The 15,757-nt window shown below is 43.0% G+C and overlaps 2 protein-coding genes across 2 annotated transcripts; both read left to right on the forward strand.

Moving 5' to 3' along the window:
• The first annotated feature begins 1,861 nt into the window (after positions 1-1,861).
• LOC308407187 (tonsoku-like protein) lies at positions 1,862-5,951 on the forward strand. The gene is made up of 9 exons (XM_080898705.1): positions 1,862-2,282; positions 2,796-2,930; positions 3,116-3,236; positions 3,781-3,887; positions 4,022-4,178; positions 4,829-5,140; positions 5,327-5,491; positions 5,590-5,765; positions 5,850-5,951. The coding sequence occupies exons 4-7, from the start codon at positions 3,808-3,810 to the stop codon at positions 5,474-5,476; spliced, it is 699 nt and encodes a 232-aa protein (XP_080754831.1). The 5' UTR covers positions 1,862-2,282; positions 2,796-2,930; positions 3,116-3,236; positions 3,781-3,807; the 3' UTR covers positions 5,477-5,491; positions 5,590-5,765; positions 5,850-5,951.
• Positions 5,952-8,843: 2,892 nt separating this feature from the next.
• On the forward strand, positions 8,844-14,119 carry LOC308407368 (tonsoku-like protein). The gene is made up of 11 exons (XM_080898943.1): positions 8,844-9,491; positions 10,014-10,148; positions 10,334-10,454; positions 10,997-11,103; positions 11,237-11,393; positions 12,046-12,357; positions 12,544-12,708; positions 12,807-12,982; positions 13,067-13,140; positions 13,268-13,401; positions 13,832-14,119. Exons 4-7 carry the CDS (start codon positions 11,024-11,026, stop codon positions 12,691-12,693), a joined length of 699 nt encoding a protein of 232 aa, XP_080755069.1. The 5' UTR covers positions 8,844-9,491; positions 10,014-10,148; positions 10,334-10,454; positions 10,997-11,023; the 3' UTR covers positions 12,694-12,708; positions 12,807-12,982; positions 13,067-13,140; positions 13,268-13,401; positions 13,832-14,119.
• Positions 14,120-15,757: the final 1,638 nt, after the last annotated feature.

Consider the following 15,757-nt stretch of genomic DNA (forward strand, 5'->3'; position numbering starts at 1 on the left):
TTTCTGGATGCTCTGTGTCACTGCTGCTTGTTCTGGCCTCTTGTTGTATTTTGGAGTGTTTTCAGAGGTTATGGTATCACTCGAGGTCGTAACGTTAATTTTCTCAACTACGTGTCGGATATTCCTTGACAAAGAACTTTTCTGGATGCTCTGTGTCACTGCTGCTTGTTCTGGCCTCTTGTTGTATTTTGGAGTGTTTTCAGAGGTTATGGTATCACTCGAGGTCGTAACGTCCATTTTCTCAACTACGTGTTGGATAGTCCTTGACGAAGAACTTTTCTGGATGCTCTGTGTCACTGCTGCTTGTTCTGGCCTCTTGTTGTATTTTGGAGTGTTTTCAGAGGTTATGGTATCACTCGAGGTCGTAACGTCCATTTTCTCAACTACGTGTTGGATAGTCCTTGACGAAGAACTTTTCTGGATGCTCTGTGTCACTGCTGCTTGTTCTGGCCTCTTGTTGTATTTTGGAGTGTTTTCAGAGGTTATGGTATCACTCGAGGTCGTAACGTCCATTTTCTCAACTACGTGTTGGATAGTCCTTGACGAAGAACTTTTCTGGATGCTCTGTGTCACTGCTGCTTGTTCTGGCCTCTTGTTGTATTTTGGAGTGTTTTCAGAGGTTATGGTATCACTCGAGGTCGTAACGTCCATTTTCTCAACTAGTTGTTGGAAAGTCCTTGGCGCATAACTTTTCTGGATGCTCTGTGTCACTGCTGCTTGTTCTGGACTCTTGTTGTCTTTTGGTGTGTTTTGAGAGGTTTTGGTATCACTCAAGTTCATATTGTTCTTTTTCTGAACTTGGAGTTGGATAGTCCTTGAAGAAGAACCTTTTTGGATGCTCGGAGTCACTGCTGTTTCTTTTTTCTCAGTGTCTATTCTCATCCTCTTTCTCTCTGGAGAGTAGCTCTCAGAGTTGTTTTTGCTGCCTTTTGAAATCTGACTGTATCGTCTTTTCAACACAGTTTTTTCTTCACAGATTCGTCTCTTTTTCCTTGGTGGAGAGCAGCTGTCGGGACTTCTGCAATTCTGTGCAGCATAATCCGGGCCTCGCTTCCTCTTGAGTGGAAGCTGGAAATGTGTTTCTTCAGAATTTGGCTCTGGATTTTGGTGGTCCATTGTAGTAAAGCCAGCGTAAGCTTGTTGACTTTTGCCGTGTTTACTCTGAGACATGTTAGAGTGTTGATGAAGCGACTGTGTTAAAGGTTCAACTGTTTTAAAATGTTTCTCAGGTTTACCTTTGAATGCTGCAATCTTGAGTGTTGCAAATAAACTGACTGAAAGTTTGGGATTCTTACCCCTACTTATGGATTCACTACTATGACATCATAATGATGTCATAACAAAATGTAACAGTAACATTCTTTTTTCTTCTTCTTTCTTTTAAATTTGGTGTTATTGTCTATAGGGCTTTGGAACGTGATGTCACGGGAGGGGGCGTGGCCTCCGGGCACCATTCTAGCAGGCCAAACAAAGGTACGGTGGCCCTGAGAGGCCAAACGGACTGCAACTTCAGAAAACACTTGCAAAAAGAAAAATGCTGCAAAAAGAAAAACACTTGCAAAAAGAAAAATGCTGCAAAAAGAAAAACGCTGCAAAAAGATAAACGCTGCAAAAAGAAAAATGCTGCAAAAAGAAAAACGCTGCAAAAGCACACACAACATAACGGAAATAGGAAAAAAATACAACAGAAATGTTTCTGGGGAGACAATAACCGGACGGACCAGTTGCACGAACCAAAACATGCTAACAAGTGCACTGGGACTGGGAGACACTTCAAAGAAGTGGAGTGGCCAAAGAGTAAACTTTCAAAAGTAAGTTCTGAATAATATGTCACTTATTTATGTGCTAATGTTTAATAATGAGGAACATTAGAACATTACTGTTGGCCACATGCCGGCAAAGTTATGTGACATTAGCGATGTTTGTACTTTCAGCATTTACTTTGTTTTAAAGCCTTTACTTTATACGCCAGATAGTCGACCTTAATCTTACAGAGAATCTGATGATTTTGTGGATAATTAAAGTCAGTCATATATCCACAAACACAACAGGCTGAAAGTCAGTGATGCTGCTCGGTTTGCAGTCCTGAATATTACGGAACAAGCAGGATTCACTGCACTGTTAATGTTTTGCAAGTGTTTTCTGAAGTTGCAGTCCGTTTGGCCTCTCAGGGCCACCGTAGATTCCCGATGGTTAGGGAAAAATGCAGTGGCATGGCAGGATGCTGTAAACGGACCAAATTTCAGTCAAGAGAACAACTGAGATAATCCATCCACATACAGGTTAGTCATTAATGTGCTGCTGCATTGCCTGGGCTGTAGTTACATGGTAAGGTTTTAAAAACTGAGCTTTAAAATGAATAGTTGTAATAAAAACTGAGAGAGGCCGACAGTGATCACTTACTTTTTGTAAGGGGCTTGTTGAGATTAAATAGAACAAGTTACAAAGCATTAAAACATGTTAAAAACACAACAGCCTTATTAAACGCAGAGTAGTTTGGGCCCAGAAGTAGGATTGATCACGTCATCACTTAAAGACCGGATAGACACATGGTGGAGTTACTTTGTTGTGTTTGTGTGTGTTTTTAAGTAGTTTTAAACTTTGTGATCCACAACAGGTAACAGTAAAAGATGAACATTTTTAAGCATAATGCTGTTACCAAACTACATTAATGGCCCAAAAACAGACCATAGAAAAAACCGTGGCTATGTGAAAAAAAATGATGACAACTAGTCCTAATTCAGGCTAATTGTTTTTTTGTTTTGTTTTTTTCCGACATCCCTCCACACACACAGGCTGTGCTGGCTCACAGAAAGAGTGGGTCATCAACATTATCAGGCAGCTGGTGTTCATAGCAAGCCTCACCAGACAGCTTCAGTCCATATCGGATGTACAGGATGGAGTTAAGGCTCTGCAAGGACATCTGATTTGTAAGTTTGCTTTTTACCACACTCATCTGGGCCAAGAGTAGAGGAAACTGCCTTATCTTCTGCAGCTGGAATTCAAAACAAGTATTTGAACTCGGACACGGCCTGCAGATTAGACTGGGTTTGTTTGGTTTTTCTTTTTCGTGCTTTTCCCACTTTTCTAGCTTGTTGTGCCCTTTTTCTTTCAGGATCTGCAGTTTCCTCCCTGTCCAGTAGAGGCCTCTCTCAGAGAAAGAACAGCTTGGGGATGCAGATGATGACGATTGGAGATCAGACACACCGCCCCCACCTCTCCTTATCCATGCTTAGGTCAGAAGTGGAATGCTCTTTTGCTGTTTGTTAGTTACGGATGGAGTAACACTAACTAAGGAAATACACACAACACAGTGATTGTGAATAAGTCACTCCAAGTGTGAAAAGGTGATAGTCAGAGTGAGACTACACATGAATTATTCAGGAAATGCACACTCAGTGAGAGAATAACTATAATTCAGTGTCACTAGGGGATATAACTTGAAGATGATGTGTCTTCATTTCTGATTCATTTTGAACAGTGATGAATGTGGAAGTAAATGAGCGCGAGCTGATCAAAACGGGCGAGCTGTTTTTACATATTTCTGCAGCCTGGATGCCGTGGGCTTTGTCCAGGAGTAAAAGATGACATCGCCCATTTCGGATCTTATATATAGTTATACCTTGGTGTTTTGTAGCATCACCTGACAAACTTTTACTTTCCTGATGTTTAGACTTTCTGATCCCTCCACAGACTCTGCTTTGTCTTTCTACAAAGAGTTGACGACATTAAATACAGATGTTTTAACAGTGCTTGAATGTTTTATTTTGTTTACTCTAGCCTCCAACTCAAACTTTGGTTGCTCCTATGCCCACGTCACTTCCTCCACCAATCAGAATGAGGGTCCGGGTTCAGGAAGACGTCTTCCTGATCCCAGTTCCACAAAGGTCGGTGAAAAGTTTTAAGTTTGGGATTTATTTTTATGTACTGCTCAATCTGATTGGTATAGTGTTTTTTTGTTGTTGTTGTTGTTGTTGTTTTTAATTTCTGTTTAATCGCCGGTCATTGCTCTGCATCCCAGTGAGGCCAACTCCTGCTCTGTGTCGTGGCTGTGTGAGCAGGCAGCTCAGCGTTACTACCAGAAATGTGGCCTCCTGCCTCGTCTCTCTCTGCAGAAAGAAGGCGCTCTGCTCTCCCCGCAGGACCAGCTACTGGCCGTCCTGCACACAAATGAAGAGGTGAGGTTGGATTTAAAAAAAAAAAAACAACCCACAGTGACAAGAGGACAGCTATGACTGTGAAACAGCTTGCATGTCAGCCAGTGAGCATACTCCTTTTCTTAGGCAAAGTATGGCCCAAATTCATAAAATAGACTTTCTCATAGACACAGAGGTCTTTTCATTAAATCACTGATAGAAGGAATGGAGGTTCTAGGTCCTTCCACAATGACTTCATCTTTCTTACCCAGATGAGGCGTGCAGGTTTTAGACTGTATGATTCTGGTAAGAAGGTGAAGGGCTGATTATGTTAACAAGCTGCCTGAGAAACTACAATCTGAGAAACTGTAAAGATTAGAACCATTTCTATTACCAGACTGGATGCTGACTTGCTTTTGGAGCCAGCTTCCAGAAGACACTGAAGGAATCACAGTTTTTGGGATTGAATCCTTGGCTTCACTTTCCCGCACCAGTGCAGGATAACTGATGGGTTTGTGTTGTGGGTTCTGGCTGACGTTTGCTCGTGGGAATCTCCCTCCTCTCCCTGAGCGATACAAGAAGGCCTGTCAAAGTCTGGCAGTGGGTGAGCAACACAGAGGAAATGCATTATAAAACGGACACATGTGCATTCTTGTATTCTGTTATGAAGTACCATCTCTTTCTACCTGTAGATGAGAACAAGCGTGTCTCCCGGCTATGTGAGGTTCGGGACCGGGGTTCCTCCGTGTCAGGACTCCAAATGTCTCGGTTTGGCCGCCTCTTCCCTCAGCCCGCTCCTCCGTGCCCTAAAACTTCAGGCCAGCCTCACGGAGCTGCGAATTTCTGGAAACCGTATGTCTGACGACCTTCTCCCTGAGCTGATTGCCACAACGCTCACCATGCCTCGTCTGCAGCTGCTGGACATTTCTGCCAACTGCATTACAGGGGACGGCCTGGAGAAGGCTGTAAATGCTTTAAAGGGACAGAGTGCACCTGCATTCCCGGTAAGGGCCTCAGCTAGCCAATAGTGGCAGCTCCAGGTTTACCATCTAACCTGTATTTAAGTACCTCTGGTCTTAATAACTACCTTAGATCTTAATAACAAGCTAACCTGATTCATATCAATGATATCTGTCAGAGAGAATTGGCTCTCGTGATCATTTGCTTTTTCTGCTCGTTTCCACTCAAAGTGCCTGGAGGAGCTGGACCTCAGTATGAACCCACTGGGGGACGGCGTGTCTGAGTCTCTGTCCTGTCTGCTGTCCTGCTGCCCTGTGCTAGCCAAGCGGTCTCTGCAGGTCTCACTGCTCATTTCCTTCAGCAGCATCGACTGCTGCTAGCCAGCGCGCTCACAGGTGACTCTCTAACAAGCAGCTGACTGAAGCCTTAAGCTTCACTGAACTCCCACCCATAAGCAAAACTGCAACTAACTTTACATCTTCTGAACGTTCAGGCACAGGCCATTTGAAAGCAGTGTGCCTGTCCCTCAATCCCCTGGGCTCCACCGGCTTTGAGCTGGTGTTAAAGACTCTGCCCCTCCACTGCCTCCCACACGTGGACCTGTCAGCTGTCTGCAGAGGGCCTGCTGATTACCCGGCACTGGAACACCTCGCCAAAGTCCTGTCACAGGTGTGCACGCAAAAATCATGCAATGTCATTTATTGTCGAAAGATATAATTGTGCAATCAGGTTAAGACTTTTGTGTTTTTGCAGGACGAGTGCTCTCTGACCCACCTCAGCCTGGCTGCAAATGGGCTGACAGACAGCAGTGTAGCTACCTTGGCGAGGTGTGTGTGTGTGTGTGTGAGGGCGTCATTTCTACGGCTCAGTTATTACTCATGTTAGTGGGGCTTTGCCTTTGTTTAAATTGTCACTCTTTACTGGCCTGTTGGACTTTTTCTTATTATTTCACAGGTGCCTCTCGTCGTGTCCCACACTGGTGAGTCTGAATCTGTCAGGAAATCCGTCTGTTACATCAGTGGGACTTTACAACATCCTGGCGTCTGTCAGAGAGGCCCGTCGACCACTGACACTTCTAAACCTCGAAGGTATGTCTGAACTTGGAGATACTCCATGGAGTTCCTTTTTTTTTCTAAAGCTATTCTTAGATTCACCGTTTCACACTAATTCACAATTTGGATTTCTTTGATGTTTTTATCACCTGTGCAAAGTTGTACTTGGCAACAGTTTGTTTCTTGCTATCAGTGCGTTTCCTTTTGACGCATTTCTAAGTTTGAACATTTAGTATGTATGCACAGAGGTGTTACATGATGATTACACACACAGACATTACAATATAGAAGTGTGGTTTAAAGATTTAAAAAAAAGATTAGCTGTGAATTAATTTTCCATTTTATGGAGCAGAAAACATTGCTGAACGCTAGCTAACAGGCTACATTTGGATGTCAAATATTTATAGGGGGGAAAATGGAAATTATGGATATGAAATAAAATGATTCTTTGTTGCTTAACCTGCAGGTTGTCAGGTCTCTGGCCCCTGGGAGAGTCAAGACCTGGACAGTTTGTCAGAGCTGGTCCAGGATATCAGTCTTTGCTCTCAGACCCTCAACAAGCTGGACCGACAGACCTTGAAGCAGAGCTGGGACAGGACTCAGTCACACGGACACTTTCTCGACCGAAACTCCAAGTGCCTCCTCTGTGCCACCTCTACTTGAGGGTGGCAGGTGTGTTCATAATAAATAATTAATAATGAATTATTAATTTCCTAATAATTCATAATAAAAGTGGTCATTTTTATAAACATTTTGTTTAATGAGGCTACACCAAAAAGAAACAAGATAAAAACAAAATAAAGTGACATGGTGTCCACCGACAGTCTGTGGATAGCTTGTGTTTTATGCATTTTTGTCTGCCTTATTTATACATGTAAAGCTCTGTATCTGTATAAAGAGTTTGTGTTAGTGTGTGAGAGGTTTTGTGTCACAATGGTCCTGTTTTGTAGGATTTGATTTAAAAAAACAAACATAATTAAAGTAACCAACGATGTTATACGTTGACATCGTTCTTTCACTGTAAGACAAAGCAGGCTATGGTGAATAATCACAGCGATTTTCAGCTCTGAAGAAATCTATCTAGGAGCTATGACAGTGTAAAGACACCCTGCAATTTTAAATGTGTGGCGACATTTGAATGAGGCGCGTACCAGTAGAGGGAGCCAACGCACCACGAATGGTACACAGCCACAGATGCGCTTTGTGTAATGTATTTGTGACATGCAGGAGTGTCCGCAAAGAAATGTGGATAAGTTGTAAATCAAAAGCTAAAGAGCTCATTCTTGCACTGTTTTGATCAGAACACACGTGGGAATGTTCAAGTGTTGAGAATTTGTAATTATAAAGTGAATTAGGGAACGATATTAGATACTGCCACTGGCTAGATTTCAACCTGGGTCTCTCGCTCCCAAAGCGCGTTCTCTACGCCGCGGCCTGCCCTATAATATATTTCAAGCGTTTACCACAACTGAGAGGTGAAAACTGCCGTTTCTTCGTCTTACAAAATGTTCTGTAACTCCAAAAGTACACGGACTGTCGACATCATTCTTTCACTGTAACAATCAGCAGGCTTTAATAAAAAAGGAAAAAAAAAAATCAAGGCGGTTTTCAGGTCTCTAAAGAAAAATACATCTAGGAGATATGAGGAGTTGAAAACGCCTCTGTTACAGAATTTCAGCTGTCATTTTCACTCAAGTCTCCATAGACTTTGAATGTGGACATTTTTTAACTGTTGCTTCGAGGCCATTTGCGAGAAAACGGCAACTCCTACAATAATGACAGTGCCATTTTGTTAAAGGCAAGAAAAATACCTACATTTTGATGTATAATTTGTGTTAATGAAGGCAAAATTGAGCGTTTGTTCGGACATGAAGAAGAGATTGAGAAAGCGACAATGCATGGTGTGTTTGGCGTCCATAGCAACCATAACAACCAATATTGATTGATGGAAGAGATTTTGAGACAGGGGTTAAAAAAAAAAAAAAAAAAAGGCAGAGAGAGCCCATTCTGTAGGCTCGCCTGTAGGCTTCTAGCAAGCGTAGCAAGTGAATTTCAGAGCCAGGGATATTTTTTTTTTTTTTTTTTTTTTTTTTTTTTTTTTGTGTCCCCAACATATGGTCCGCATGGGATTCGAACCACTGCCCTCTGTCCTCAATCTCTGCCATAGGGCCTGTCACGTTCCCATGAGCCAATCGGGCGGCCCGGAATAACAGGGCAAAAGTGCTATATTTAAAGTGCACACCTGCGCAGCCGCACCCCAATTTTCGGCTCTTTTTCATTAGCTGGACACCAGGCCTTATCTAGTCAGCCGTTCCAACCACATCCCTGCCAATGTGTGCCTACTTCAAGCCGCATACAAGTGTAACGCTCACAATTTTCTGCTATCACTCTAAGGCAACTTAAGTGTTAGTGACGTCACACCTATGCGCCACTGCCCTCTGTGGAGAATGGGAGAAATGTGCTTGCACCTCAACCTATGGACTCAGACGGACATTCAATCATCATCTTCCTCACTCAAGGTAACCTTATGGCTTGTAGGAACACTGCACGTGTATGATAAGACTGTAGCCGTTCAACCGGCCCTCGTAAGGTTGCTGAAGACCGTGAACACCGTGGAATTCTCAGTATCACTGTGGTCCTGGGTTTTTCCACTGTCCTGCTAAGTGCTTATGTAATTGTAACCAACATAGGAGAGAGACGTAACATCGTGGAAGAGACATAAAGTGAGTAAAAACGATCTAAATGCATTTAGAATATATTTAGAACTACAAATTACACTTTTCTTAGCAATTATTGTTTTTTATGTCAAGCTTCAAGCTAGCTTCTTTATTGGGGCTTGGGACCAGCAAAAGTGACCCGAAATTTGGTCTTTAAGTCTGGTCATTAGCGTGTCTGGACCCAAACTACACTGCAGGTCCCAAAGTCAAATGATCACTGAGAGTTAAAAATCTGTCTGAAGTTAGAAGTTAGCAGAGAGTTAGCTCACTAGTTTCCGTCTAAATATAATATACCAGGTTCTGACTGAGGGATTTCTAAAACAAATTAAAAGGCACAGCTCTGCTATCACTTCTGACATACATGAAGACAGGAAAGTAAGCAGCAGTGATGTTTGTAGGGTTACTGAAGTTTGGCTAGCTGGTATATAGTGATGTGCTATGTGACTAGCGAAACAGCTATGTTAGCATAACATTAACACAGTGATGAAGGGGAACTTTTTTCCACTGGATAAGAGTTAAGGTGAGGGTTCCCGATGGTTAGGGACAAATGCAGTGGCATGGCAGGATGCTGTAAACGGACCAAACTTCAGTCAAGAGAACAACTGAGATAATCCATCCACATACAGGTTAGTCATTAATGTGCTGCTGCATTGCCTGGGCTGTAGTTACATGGTAAGGTTTTAAAAACTGAGCTTTAAAATGAATAGTTGTAATAAAAACTGAGAGAGGCCGACAGTGATCGCTTACTTTTTGTAAGGGGCTTGTTGAGATTAAATAGAACAAGTTACAAAGCATTAAAACATGTTAAAAACACAACAGCCTTATTAAACGCAGAGTAGTTTGGGCCCAGAAGTAGGATTGATCACGTCATCACTTAAAGACCGGATAGACACATGGTGGAGTTACTTTGTTGTGTTTGTGTGTGTTTTTAAGTAGTTTTAAACTTTGTGATCCACAACAGGTAACAGTAAAAGATGAACATTTTTAAGCATAATGCTGTTACCAAACTACATTAATGGCCCAAAAACAGACCATAGAAAAAACCGTGGCTATGTGAAAAAAAATGATGACAACTAGTCCTAATTCAGGCTAATTGTTTTTTTTGTTTTTTTGTTTTGTTTTTTTCCGACATCCCTCCACACACACAGGCTGTGCGGGCTCACAGAAAGAGTGGGTCATCAACATTATCAGGCAGCTGGTGTTCATAGCAAGCCTCACCAGACAGCTTCAGTCCATATCGGATGTACAGGATGGAGTTAAGGCTCTGCAAGGACATCTGATTTGTAAGTTTGCTTTTTACCACACTCATCTGGGCCAAGAGTAGAGGAAACTGCCTTATCTTCTGCAGCTGGAATTCAAAACAAGTATTTGAACTCGGACACGGCCTGCAGATTAGACTGGGTTTGTTTGGTTTTTCTTTTTCGTGCTTTTCCCACTTTTCTAGCTTGTTGTGCCCTTTTTCTTTCAGGATCTGCAGTTTCCTCCCTGTCCAGTAGAGGCCTCTCTCAGAGAAAGAACAGCTTGGGGATGCAGATGATGACGATTGGAGATCAGACACACCGCCCCCACCTCTCCTTATCCATGCTTAGGTCAGAAGTGGAATGCTCTTTTGCTGTTTGTTAGTTACGGATGGAGTAACACTAACTAAGGAAATACACACAACACAGTGATTGTGAATAAGTCACTCCAAGTGTGAAAAGGTGATAGTCAGAGTGAGACTACACATGAATTATTCAGGAAATGCACACTCAGTGAGAGAATAACTATAATTCAGTGTCACTAGGGGATATAACTTGAAGATGATGTGTCTTCATTTCTGATTCATTTTGAACAGTGATGAATGTGGAAGTAAATGAGCGCGAGCTGATCAAAACGGGCGAGCTGTTTTTACATATTTCTGCAGCCTGGATGCCGTGGGCTTTGTCCAGGAGTAAAAGATGACATCGCCCATTTCGGATCTTATATATAGTTATACCTTGGTGTTTTGTAGCATCACCTGACAAACTTTTACTTTCCTGATGTTTAGACTTTCTGATCCCTCCACAGACTGCTTTGTCTTTCTACAAAGAGTTGACGACATTAAATACAGATGTTTTAACAGTGCTTGAATGTTTTATTTTGTTTACTCTAGCCTCCAACTCAAACTTTGGTTGCTCCTATGCCCACGTCACTTCCTCCACCAATCAGAATGAGGGTCCGGGTTCAGGAAGACGTCTTCCTGATCCCAGTTCCACAAAGGTCGGTGAAAAGTTTTAAGTTTGGGATTTATTTTTATGTACTGCTCAATCTGATTGGTATAGTGTTTTTTTGTTGTTGTTGTTGTTTTGTTTTTAATTTCTGTTTAATCACCGGTCATTGCTCTGCATCCCAGTGAGGCCAACTCCTGCTCTGTGTCGTGGCTGTGTGAGCAGGCAGCTCAGCGTTACTACCAGAAATGTGGCCTCCTGCCTCGTCTCTCTCTGCAGAAAGAAGGCGCTCTGCTCTCCCCGCAGGACCAGCTACTGGCCGTCCTGCACACAAATGAAGAGGTGAGGTTGGATTTAAAAAAAAAAAAAAAAAACCCACAGTGACAAGAGGACAGCTATGACTGTGAAACAGCTTGCATGTCAGCCAGTGAGCATACTCCTTTTCTTAGGCAAAGTATGGCCCAAATTCATAAAATAGACTTTCTCATAGACACAGAGGTCTTTTCATTAAATCACTGATAGAAGGAATGGAGGTTCTAGGTCCTTCCACAATGACTTCATCTTTCTTACCCAGATGAGGCGTGCAGGTTTTAGACTGTATGATTCTGGTAAGAAGGTGAAGGGCTGATTATGTTAACAAGCTGCCTGAGAAACTACAATCTGAGAAACTGTAAAGATTAGAACCATTTCTATTACCAGACTGGATGCTGACTTGCTTTTGGAGCCAGCTTCCAGAAGACACTGAAGGAATCACAGTTTTTGGGATTGAATCCTTGGCTTCACTTTCCCGCACCAGTGCAGGATAACTGATGGGTTTGTGTTGTGGGTTCTGGCTGACGTTTGCTCGTGGGGATCTCCCTCCTCTCCCTGAGCGATACAAGAAGGCCTGTCAAAGTCTAGCAGTGGGTGAGCAACACAGAGGAAATGCATTATAAAACGGACACATGTGCATTCTTGTATTCTGTTATGAAGTACCATCTCTTTCTACCTGTAGATGAGAACAAGCGTGTCTCCCGGCTATGTGAGGTTCGGGACCGGGGTTCCTCCGTGTCAGGACTCCAAATGTCTCGGTTTGGCCGCCTCTTCCCTCAGCCCGCTCCTCCGTGCCCTAAAACTTCAGGCCAGCCTCACGGAGCTGCGAATTTCTGGAAACCGTATGTCTGACGACCTTCTCCCTGAGCTGATTGCCACAACGCTCACCATGCCTCGTCTGCAGCTGCTGGACATTTCTGCCAACTGCATTACAGGGGACGGCCTGGAGAAGGCTGTAAATGCTTTAAAGGGACAGAGTGCACCTGCATTCCCGGTAAGGGCCTCAGCTAGCCAATAGTGGCAGCTCCAGGTTTACCATCTAACCTGTATTTAAGTACCTCTGGTCTTAATAACTACCTTAGATCTTAATAACAAGCTAACCTGATTCATATCAATGATATCTGTCAGAGAGAATTGGCTCTCGTGATCATTTGCTTTTTCTGCTCGTTTCCACTCAAAGTGCCTGGAGGAGCTGGACCTCAGTATGAACCCACTGGGGGACGGCGTGTCTGAGTCTCTGTCCTGTCTGCTGTCCTGCTGCCCTGTGCTAGCCAAGCGGTCTCTGCAGGTCTCACTGCTCATTTCCTTCAGCAGCATCGACTGCTGCTAGCCAGCGCGCTCACAGGTGACTCTCTAACAAGCAGCTGACTGAAGCCTTAAGCTTCACTGAACTCCCACCCATAAGCAAAACTGCAACTAACTTTACATCTTCTGAACGTTCAGGCACAGGCCATTTGAAAGCAGTGTGCCTGTCCCTCAATCCCCTGGGCTCCACCGGCTTTGAGCTGGTGTTAAAGACTCTGCCCCTCCACTGCCTCCCACACGTGGACCTGTCAGCTGTCTGCAGAGGGCCTGCTGATTACCCGGCACTGGAACACCTCGCCAAAGTCCTGTCACAGGTGTGCACGCAAAAATCATGCAATGTCATTTATTGTCGAAAGATATAATTGTGCAATCAGGTTAAGACTTTTGTGTTTTTGCAGGACGAGTGCTCTCTGACCCACCTCAGCCTGGCTGCAAATGGGCTGACAGACAGCAGTGTAGCTACCTTGGCGAGGTGTGTGTGTGTGTGTGTGAGGGCGTCATTTCTACGGCTCAGTTATTACTCATGTTAGTGGGGCTTTGCCTTTGTTTAAATTGTCACTCTTTACTGGCCTGTTGGACTTTTTCTTATTATTTCACAGGTGCCTCTCGTCGTGTCCCACACTGGTGAGTCTGAATCTGTCAGGAAATCCGTCTGTTACATCAGTGGGACTTCACAACATCCTGGCGTCTGTCAGAGAGGCCCGTCGACCACTGACACTTCTAAACCTCGAAGGTATGTCTGAACTTGGAGATACTCCATGGAGTTCCTTTTTTTTTCTAAAGCTATTCTTAGATTCACCGTTTCACACTAATTCACAATTTGGATTTCTTTGATGTTTTTATCACCTGTGCAAAGTTGTACTTGGCAACAGTTTGTTTCTTGCTATCAGTGCGTTTCCTTTTGACGCATTTCTAAGTTTGAACATTTAGTATGTATGCACAGAGGTGTTACATGATGATTACACACACAGACATTACAATATAGAAGTGTGGTTTAAAGATTTAAAAAAAAGATTAGCTGTGAATTAATTTTCCATTTTATGGAGCAGAAAACATTGCTGAATGCTAGCTAACAGGCTACATTTGGATGTCAAATATTTATAGGGGGGAAAATGGAAATTATGGATATGAAATAAAATGATTCTTTGTTGCTTAACCTGCAGGTTGTCAGGTCTCTGGCCCCTGGGAGAGTCAAGACCTGGACAGTTTGTCAGAGCTGGTCCAGGATATCCGTCTTTGCTCTCAGACCCTCAACAAGCTGGACCGACAGACCTTGAAGCAGAGCTGGGACAGGACTCAGTCACACGGACACTTTCTCGACCGAAACTCCAAGTGCCTCCTCTCTGCCACCTCTACTTGAGGGTGGCAGGTGTGTTCATAATAAATAATTAATAATGAATTATTAATTTCCTAATAATTCATAATAAAAGTGGTCATTTTTATAAACATTTTGTTTAATGAGGCTACACCAAAAAGAAACAAGATAAAAACAAAATAAAGTGACATGGCGTCCACCGACAGTCTGTGGATAGCTTGTGTTTTATGCATTTTTGTCTGCCTTATTTATACATGTAAAGCTCTGTATCTGTATAAAGAGTTTGTGTTAGTGTGTGAGAGGTTTTGTGTCACAATGGTCCTGTTTTGTAGGATTTGATTTAAAAAAACAAACATAATTAAAGTAACCAACGATGTTATACGTTGACATCGTTCTTTCACTGTAAGACAAAGCAGGCTATGGTGAATAATCACAGCGATTTTCAGCTCTGAAGAAATCTATCTAGGAGCTATGACAGTGTAAAGACACCCTGCAATTTTAAATGTGTGGCGACATTTGAATGAGGCGCGTACCAGTAGAGGGAGCCAACGCACCACGAATGGTACACAGCCACAGATGCGCTTTGTGCAATGTATTTGTGACATGCAGGAGTGTCCGCAAAGAAATGTGGATAAGTTGTAAATCAAAAGCTAAAGAGCTCATTCTTGCACTGTTTTGATCAGAACACACGTGGGAATGTTCAAGTGTTGAGAATTTGTAATTATAAAGTGAATTAGGGAACGATATTAGATACTGCCACTGGCTAGATTTCAACCTGGGTCTCTCGCTCCCAAAGCGCGTTCTCTACGCCGCGGCCTGCCCTATAATATATTTCAAGCGTTTACCACAACTGAGAGGTGAAAACTGCCGTTTCTTCGTCTTACAAAATGTTCTGTAACTCCAAAAGTACACGGACTGTCGACATCATTCTTTCACTGTAACAATCAGCAGGCTTTAATAAAAAAGGAAAAAAAAAATCAAGGCGGTTTTCAGGTCTCTAAAGAAAAATACATCTAGGAGATATGAGGAGTTGAAAACGCCTCTGTTACAGAATTTCAGCTGTCATTTTCACTCAAGTCTCCATAGACTTTGAATGTGGACATTTTTTAACTGTTGCTTCGAGGCCATTTGCGAGAAAACGGCAACTCCTACAATAATGACAGTGCCATTTTGTTAAAGGCAAGAAAAATACCTACATTTTGATGTATAATTTGTGTTAATGAAGGCAAAATTGAGCGTTTGTTCGGACATGAAGAAGAGATTGAGAAAGCGACAATGCATGGTGTGTTTGGCGTCCATAGCAACCATAACAACCAATATTGATTGATGGAAGAGATTTTGAGACAGGGGTTAAAAAAAAAAAAAAAAAGGCAGAGAGAGCCCATTCTGTAGGCTCGCCTGTAGGCTTCTAGCAAGCGTAGCAAGTGAATTTCAGAGCCAGGGATATTTTTTTTTTTTTTTTTTTTTTTTTTTTTTTTTTTGTGTCCCCAACATATGGTCCGCATGGGATTCGAACCACTGCCCTCTGTCCTCAATCTCTGCCATAGGGCCTGTCACGTTCCCATGAGCCAATCGGGCGGCCCGGAATAACAGGGCAAAAGTGCTTTATTTAAAGTGCACACCTGCGCAGCCGCACCCCAATTTTCGGCTCTTTTTCATTAGCTGGACACCAGGCCTTATCTAGTCAGCCGTTCCAACCACATCCCTGCCAATGTGTGCCTACGTCAAGCCGCATACAAGTGTAACGCTCACAATTTTCTGCTATCACTCTAAG

The sequence above is a fragment of the Rhamphochromis sp. 'chilingali' genome (assembly GCF_963969265.1).
Source record: "Rhamphochromis sp. 'chilingali' genome assembly, chromosome: 12".
Taxonomy (NCBI): Eukaryota; Metazoa; Chordata; class Actinopteri; order Cichliformes; family Cichlidae; genus Rhamphochromis; species Rhamphochromis sp. 'chilingali'.